This window comes from Opisthorchis viverrini (genome assembly GCF_000715545.1).
Source record: "Opisthorchis viverrini unplaced genomic scaffold opera_v5_227, whole genome shotgun sequence".
In the NCBI taxonomy this organism is placed as follows: Eukaryota; Metazoa; Platyhelminthes; class Trematoda; order Opisthorchiida; family Opisthorchiidae; genus Opisthorchis; species Opisthorchis viverrini.
Window position 1 is genome coordinate 6005 of NW_008751884.1, and position 9103 is coordinate 15107.

Here is a 9103-nt window from a genome sequence, read left to right on the forward strand (position 1 = left end):
GCAGGTCAACATGTCCACGCGTTGCTGGTCGTTTCATATTGATTGCATCACCTACGACTCCGTATCTTGTGAAGAACAGTCACAGTAGAATAGACTATCATCGGCGCGTTCAGTTCGTATGGCGTATTTAAAGGATATATTTTGAACACATCAGTTAAGACGTTTTTTCCAACTGTGGAGAAAAATATTTACGTAAGTTGTCCTATTACCATGAGGAGTCTACTGAAAGGCCTCCCAAAACTTTAAGTCGTGATATTGGTCTCTTAAAACGTTTGACTGTTGATAATAGTGCATTTGAACGAACTGACCTGATTGGTTTGCTGCTGACTGGTCTGTGGTTACAAGCCAGTCGTAAAACTTGATTTCATCCTAAAAACTTAGGTTATATCATACTTATTGAGGTTTGTCAGCAGTGCAAACCTCGCAAGTCGCACCCGTCTGGTTGGTTCTCAATATATATCAGGTTTGCTTTCAGTCCGGAACTAAAATCTGAAGTTATAAGTTACGTAACTTCTGGTAAACAGGTATTCCAGCTTAGAAAGTACTGTGTTGTGTTCTATCTTGAAAACGTTCCACTTGAAGTGGTTAAATCATCTTTTAGGGTCTCTAACTTTTGTCGTTAACAAGTTTATTGAAATCGTGGAACAGCATGAGGATTGAATACATGCAACATCAAGCATCTACGGATTCAGGATAAGCTTAAGAAAAAATACTGGTCAATAAATTTCACAAACGCCACTCAAGACTCACAGTCCAACAGGCTAGCAACTCAACGTCTACCTCCCAATGCGCTTTCTACACAGATACCCAGAGGTTTCTCAGGAGAACGCAAAAAAGTTAACATTCATTTCAGCTGTATTCAACAACCTTATAAACTTGTTACCGTGGGCAGAATACATCAGGTGACAGATTAATCCAAACGACGTTTTGAGGACTGCCCAAAAGTTTGAATTTGTAGCGAAAGGAATTCTTCTTTCGGCCCTCTACCCAATACATGCATGCAACCAAGCGATCCAGCATTTCGCACATATAGGCTTGTATTCCACAGCGTAAAATCACCACTCAACAACACAACACAGAAAACTAAACCGCTGGTGCTGCCAGGACGTAAATCGCAAGTTCGACATTACTGATCTACTGACCGAATGACCTATCAAGTAGACGAAGCTGTCTCGACAGCTTAGCTGCTTGAAAAAGTAGCTGCTTTGTTTGCTGTTTGCGAGTTCATAAACCTTATGGGTGGTGCTCCTTCAAGGAAGAGCAATGCCATCATCCTCATAAAACCTCCGAAAGAGTTCACCACAGATCGTTATGTGTAGACGTTATGCGTCATAGTTCGTGGCTTTCGGCTGGTAGCAACTTGAAATATAAAGCATTGTTGTTCCGCGTAAACGCAAACTTCCAAAAGGCCGGTCATCTATAAGTGCGAAAGTTCACAGATTCCCCTTTGAGAAACACTTGGCATTTTTCCACGGGGGGAGGTTTCCAAGAGAGCGAGGGTTCCACAGATATTTGGATCTCATTCCCCAAAGTCATTGGTTTACATCGTTAGGATAAAACGAAGTGATAAGCAACCGTAACGGCAACAATCGAAAACAACAGTAACATTAGTAGACACGGAAACCAGCTTCAGGTTTTTCATCTATTTCACGGGAAAGAAGTATGGATACATAACTGAAAATTCAGACAAACAACTGCGGATAGAAATAGTTCATTTACACTGAAACAAGTAGAATGCTGGTTCATTTCCCAGTTTGATGTACGCGCTCAGCGACTCAAGTTGCTTATCCTCCTCTAGCTCATCGTTTGGGTACGCTATGTGAAGCCATACTTTTTCACACACCCAGGAAAAATCGATCACTATGCCTGTCCTAGTTTCAGTTGGGTCCAACGCGGGATTGTAAAATACTCCAAAGACTGGCTGAAATCCTTCTGCTTTTCGTTGTACAATTTCAATCCTGTTGGTATGTGCCTGAAATGAAAAGAATATCTTTTGTTAAAAGAAAATTAATCAGCGCTTTTGATGATGCTTAGGGTCATGTGTTTTTCCAAATAATATGAGTAGAACTGGGGATTCTGTTTGCTTATTTGATTCCGTGAACGCAGTCACGGGACTCAGACTATTTTTTTAGTCACACCTCTATTCTGGAGATATGCACCGAAGTGTAATGTGTAATGTAAAGTGTAATGCAGTATGCTGTTGGCTTAAGTTTGATCAGGGGATTCTGAACTACCTCCATTATTTTGAGGAACACGCAATTTGAGACTGCCTAGGGTACACGTCTGTGCTAGTGAATATTGGTCTGTTCGTACCCTGAATTCCGACAAAATGATGGGATAATTGTCAAAAAATTCTAAAATCAGTGGATGCTTTATTGTCCTCGCTTGTGTAGTCTTGCTTAGTGGTTATTAAGGAGATAAGGCAACGCTCTGAGTCCAGAATATGCATGAACAGACCTTTACGTCCGTATCCTTATAGAAAATTATACTTGAGAATTTCGGATGTGGGGATTCCAGAGGAAACTAAAAGTACGTCTTCCTGTACTGACTGAGAGACCAGTCGATTGTTAGATTAGTGGTCTCATTTATCGAGTCGTCAGAATAGCTAAGAAGCCTTTATCGGCTGTGGGTCAGGTGGTCATTGATCCGTTCACCGATCTTGGAAACTGGTCTGCACATTCTTCGTCACAAATTGAGAAGACACTAGTACGTAGCCAGGTGACTTACTGTCTGCTAAGCTTTCGCTGACTTGTCGTTCACTGACTGAAAACCTCTGAGTCCAGAAAGAAAACCCTAATCTTCTAAAAAATACACTGACCAAAAGATTTATCCCTAAGTATTCAGTGGAGTGACACTGTTGATCAACAAGAACACATCGTCAGGAAAGCTGTCGACAGCCTATCCCAAGCAGTAAAACAGCCAACAAAGTTATCTCATAATGAAATATTGGGAGGCATTAGACAGCGTTTATATGACCCTGCCTTTCATACTTACTTCTGTATCCTTCTCATGCAAAATGAACGATCCCCATTTCAGTGACTCGATTTCCGAACGCAGATGAACCAGTTTTTGTATCAATGTCCAAAGAGTTCGACCTCGGCCGTCGGCATTTAGTGACTGCGAAATTCGAGAACAGGAAACAGCTAGTCATAATTGATGAAACGACAGCATTCTACATCATGCAATAGAATAAAAGTGTTTTTGTAAGGTCAGACTGAAATGAGTCCCATGAAGGTCCGGGTGTGCTTGTCGCGCTACAAACAACAGACTCTCCTATAATGGCCACCCCGAGGAAAGTGCTAATGTCTTTATGACAGAAGAGTTTGATTTTCCTGGTGGTTTGTTTCAGCGATTGATTTCCTCTACCAAACACCAATACGCCATGCCGAAAATGATCTCCATAACATGAGTTATGTTGTTGCAAAAACTCGAACATTATGGTATTACGGGAAAGCTGCTGGCTTGGCTTGAAAACTATTTGGCTGACCAAGACGCGCGTGTATGTGTTGAAAGCGCTCTGTCCAAGCCAATTGCAGCTACAAGTGGAGTACCCCAAGGCTCCGTTCTTGGGCCTACTTTATTTTTATTATACGTAAACGATATACCTGAGCTCGTGAGCAGTAAAATCACTTTATTCGCGGACGATATCAAGATATGGTCAAGCGTACGCACCGTTGAAGACAGTCACCGATTACAAAAAGATCTCGATACACTTTATGATTGGTCACTGAAAAACAGACTACCGTTTAACCTCCAAAAATGTAAAATGCTCCATGTATGGAAGCCCTTTGCATATAACTATACGTTGGGTCCACAACCACTTTCTTGGACTAGTGAAGAAAAAGATCTTGGCGTGTGGGTCAGCAGCTGTTTAAAAAACTCCTTGCAATGCACAGCCGTCTACAAGAGGACCTCACAAGTCCTGTCGCTCCTAAAACGGATTTTTGGTCGTTTCACTCGACTGGCACTGCCCCGAGTAATCAATACCTACATCCGACCAACCATGGAGTACGCTATACAAGCTTGGTCACCATGACTTCAAAAAGACATAATTCTTCGACAGCGAATATATCATCGAGCCACGAAGCTGGTAATTGGACTGCAAAATAAACCATACGAAGACAGGATTGCCAGTCTCAACCTATTTGACTTCTACTATCGGCGCATCAGGCGAGACCTAATTCTAACATATAATATACTGAAGACACCTAATCATACGCTGAAAAATCTATTGGTCCGACGTCCACCACGAACGGGCAGGAGGCGTGACTTTTCGCTCGCGGTACCTCACTCGAGGGTGAACTGTCGACGGAACTTTTTTGCGGTCCGAGTATGTTTCATTTGGAACTCCCTACCTCCCAATGTTGTACATTCGCCGATTTTAACCATTTTCAAGAACAATTTAGATGCATATCTTATGTCCAAACCGAATCTGGAACTGTTTAACTCCATGTGATACTCAGCAAACATTACGTATATTTTTGTGTCCCTTTGTATATATACGTTCACCCTATGGTCGCTGTAAAGTTAACTGCTTTTTAGACCATTAAACCTTGAATTACCTTGAAAAAATTACCTTTCGTATAGTGGAGGGATGAATCACAATGCCTTTGTCTAGTAGGTAAGCTGAAATGAGGCTTCAGGATGGACTGATTAACTGACGTGGATCAGATTTATAAATCACAATCCGAAAAGAGTCGAGATTTTACTCATGCTTTCAAATTTTGTGTACTAACTAATTGTGACCACCGATTAGATCTCGAAATTTATTTTGAAAGTCTGTTGAATCAAAATCAAGGACTAATATTTGATTCTCATTACAACAACAACAGCGTCAGCATTAACACTATACCCTCAATCCATTAACTAAACAAGAAGTCGTCAGGTCGAATAATATTCGATAGAAAAAGGAAAACGATTATCTTATCTTGATAATATTGATGTGACTAGGAACTAACGGAACTGTGTGGGAAATATGTGTGCACTCTTGGTAAGTGAAGGAAAGTCTATTACTGAAGCCAATGGGTAGGGCAAAACAGTATTCAGAGAGCAGCAAAGCTCTTTCCATTCACGCTGCTTACACGATAATAAAATTATAAATCCAACCGTATTAACTGCCGGTTATACTATTACTTGTCCATTTGTCTCTCAAAAGTGAGGAATGACGGTTTGCGTATTCATATATACTATTTAAAATACGCTGCACCAACAGGTAGCTTTAATCCAGCGGTGATCTTTACGAGAGGGCTGTATCAATGGGTAATATTTAAGGAAATAGGAAACTGATTGATATAAAACTGGGACAGAATCCCAAAGTGAGTTTCTTTGGGTAAACTCCATGAAAAAAATGAATAGCAATAAAACTCAACCAAAGTTTGCTTCTTTCTGAGACAACTTTTAATGAGGTTGACCGAGCATAAACCATTTTCTAATTTTTTTCTATCTTTACGTTTGAACGGAGTAGGCTTTTCTGTTACCAAGCCTTCCTTATGTTTCGTCCAAGTACACGAACCCACGTCTTATAATCCTTTCCGTGTTGCTCAGGATTCGTTAATCGCATGAGTGCCATTCAAATGTGAAACACATGCAGGAACAACGCCTTTCATGGCAGACAAGGATTCATGTAACTGTAGTACATCTGTGTAAAATTCGCACGCTTTCGTGGACTCTTCTCTGTTTTAACTAAAATTGTAGTGCTGCTATTCTGCGTGAAACGTTATCCCTGAATTTTTTATGCCATTTTAGAAACGCATGTGTTCACCGAAATCAGAAGCGAGTTTCTTTGTAATCGTGTCCTAGAAACTGTTCTCCTTCTCCTCCAAAACGGTCACCATAGATGCCCGTACATCTAGGAAACTTCCACATAGCCCATCATTTTAAGTAGCCCCAAGATGTGTCAGAGGTTCTGAATTGCCGTCATATGCCGGAACTGAAGTTTCTTCTTGAGTAAATTTTGGTGAACTTTGGTGGATCGAGGTGCACATACTGGGGAACGACATCTATGAGGATTCAGGTACATGGGTTCAATAAGTTTGCATTCTTTTAAATGCGACAGCGTTCAACTTTGAGTAGGTTTTACTGAACTCGGTCAATGCATGTGAGAACTTTGCCCGCGCTAAAGTGGTTCAATCATGGATTCACACATATCGGTACAGTTAACAGTAAGACGAACTAAATCTTCGTGAGGCCTTGCCTGTCATAAAAAATTTGTTTGACACCTTAAGCCACCTAAATAAAGGAAGTAACCTTCCGGGCAAATAATCAAGATCGGGTCCTGCCTAAGCAGAACTGAGACTTACCTCAACCGTATCACTTATCTGAAATTGATCAAGGTACGGACCGAAATACTGCGAAACATTACTGTTAGCCGAAAAATCTTTGCCAGCTCGATCCCAAGGCATCGGCAAATGACAACTAAGCACGTTTGATATGCCATCATCGTACACGGTAGGTAGTTTCCCAGCAGGGTAGAGATTTTTCGGTGGGTCGTTTGATTTATACCATTCCACACCCAGTTCCGAACCGTAGTAGATCACCGGTGTACCTTTAGTAAAAAAAAAAACGACGGGCATGTTTGGGGCTGAAGTGTATCGCAAAGTCGTTTCAACGTATTATTAGAAAACGTTTGCCAGAGCTTTGAAGTTCTGCTGTTTTGGCGAATGAGAACAGTGAGTATTTTTTAAATGAGCAAAAGATAAAATAATAGTTACTTGGTTTCAATAACCTTTCGGTGTTTAGCTAAAATGCTGCCCGAAGGCAGCACAAGGGTTGAACCACTGCCAGATTGCCCAAGCCCAGAGAGAATCGGGCCTGATGCTGAGGTTAGTTTCGAACCACGGACCTTTCGGCCAGTAAGTTCGGGCCTTCATTACTAAGCCTCCTCGAGGTCTTTTTGAGTAAATATAGATCAGAAGCAACTTACCAGGAAATAGGATCGAGGCTACTGTGGGTAACAGCGCTGAATGTCTTCGGTACACATCAGAAGCAGTAAACAATGCCAACGACTCTTTATCAGTCCCCGCACTTCCATTATATGCACTCACAGAAAACTCAGTTGTAGGTGAACTCGAGGGAAACTTCCTACAACGAAATACATATACTTTTAAAATTAGTCCATACCATCCACGTTTCTCAGTGAATTCCGGATGCATTACTAGGTGTGCAGCGGGTTCGCTTGCTGAACCTAGAAACATTAGGCCTGGAGCTTTCTTCAGTGGAAGTCCGTAACCCGTGTCGCCTGGGTCTGCGATCAGAACGCTAGGTAACGTTAATGGATGGTGGATGACTGAATTCGATTTACTTACTACTTCTTTCCGCGCGCTGCGCTAAAGTCGTCAATATGCTTTCTGACTCGTCTAACGACGTCCACGCTTTGATCTTGAAACACTTGTTGAGCTGGATAATTTGTAGACCATTTTCCAGACGACTGCTATGAATACACAGTAAAATAATATGATATTGCTGTAGACTTACTGATGTCCTACTAGGTTCGTCGTTCTCTACGTAGAAAGCACAGTTTTTCAACAATATCCCATCAACATCTTCATCCAACCAGTACTGGACCACCCGCTGAAACATTGATATTTAGAAGGCAGCTAAAAGCTACTCACTAAAATTTCTTGCACAACAGCTTCGTTAGTTAGGTCAAGGTCAATAAGTTTATTGTCCACTGAATAATATTCTTGGCGATTATTTGTTATGCTTGGCTGCACGTCGTATCTGGAAGACTTTGAATATGCCAATTTTCATCCGCTACGTGACACTTACCCATCCTTTCTGGCTGTCGAAGAGTTTCAGGAAAGAAACATCTTTCATCCAGACGTGGTTATCAGCAATGCCATTGAAATCCAAGGAGATGACCAAATGCATTCCAGTTTTGTGCAGCCTCTTAAGAAGCTGTCGAAAATCAGATACTGTTCCAAGCGCTGGGTCAATTTGTGTATGATCATTCACAAGCCCCAGCAAAGACTTGCTATTAGTGAAGTAACCCAAACCGATGGGCGCTAGAATGATAAACTTTGCACCAACGGTTTCTTTGATATACGGTATAGCTTCCAGAAGACCTAAAGAGTGGATAAGTTACCGGTCGTAAGGAACTTACCTCCAATGTCTCCAACACCATCTCCTCCAGAATCCTTGAAGGCAAATAGGTCAACATAATAGGCAACACCAGATTGCCAAAATGCTAACTCAGGACGGGGCGGACACTTCGTGGACAAAACTACTATCAATATGACCGCAATGACCAGCGCAAGCCATACTACGCCAAAGACTATTAGTAGAGCAATTCTAAATCGGCGCCACTTTGGCTCGTCCTGGTCTAGTGCCTCAAGGTCTTCTTTCGATAAATACTGCGGTTCTGATTCGTATTTCGTCTGCCTTGGGGAAGCATCGTCTCCCGAACTGGATAAGCTTGGCGCTGGTTGGTCGCCTTTATTCCGAGAGCAGATAACACCGTCTGTCGCACCTTCATGCTCCATCCCGTTCTGTCGCTCGTGCCGTCAATGCAGAGGTAATTTATACACTATGCTGTAATGACCACCGCACATCCATTAGTCACTGTGCGTTTTGAGTCCCATTAGGTCTGAAAAGTGACAGACACAACGCTCAGAGCAAGCCTCCACAGCGGTGCGACCAATCAACGAACAGATTGCTCTCAACCAACCGGACTGTTGGATGCAGGTTAGCGCATACTATACTTGTGCGAGCATGAAACGAGAACACCGTAGGGAATAATGGTAAGATATTTGAGATGAGTTCGTAACAAATTTTGAAGTGGCGGGTCGCCCAAAATATTTTCAGCTGAGCTGATGTCTCAAAATAAATGTATCTCTATCACTTTTATGCCATATCAGAATTCATGGGTGTCATTCAATAAAAAGCCTCACAATTGAATAAGATACACACTGGAAAATCCACTTATTGAAAGGTCGTGATTGCCAGTGTGATGTAAGTGTTCACGAGTTAGCGGAGTCTGTCGACAGGCATCTACATGCTTCGAAACAAGCCTAAGAAAAACAGTTCTGGGGAATCATTTTCCTCTGAAAACACTACTGCTGCTTGTAGAGACAGGAAGCTACCAGCTACAAGTACATTTCTCAGC

At 41.9% G+C, this 9103-nt stretch overlaps 1 protein-coding gene across 1 annotated transcript; it reads right to left on the bottom strand.

The window, feature by feature from the left end:
* Positions 1-1711: 1711 nt before the first annotated feature.
* Positions 1712-8480, bottom strand: T265_08598 (hypothetical protein; the record flags this gene model as incomplete). The annotated part of the gene is made up of 7 exons (XM_009174453.1): positions 1712-1972; positions 6300-6544; positions 6923-7243; positions 7305-7569; positions 7611-7727; positions 7768-8063; positions 8102-8480. 7 exons carry the CDS (start codon positions 8478-8480, stop codon positions 1712-1714), a joined length of 1884 nt encoding a protein of 627 aa, XP_009172717.1.
* Between the last annotated feature and the right edge of the window lie 623 nt (positions 8481-9103).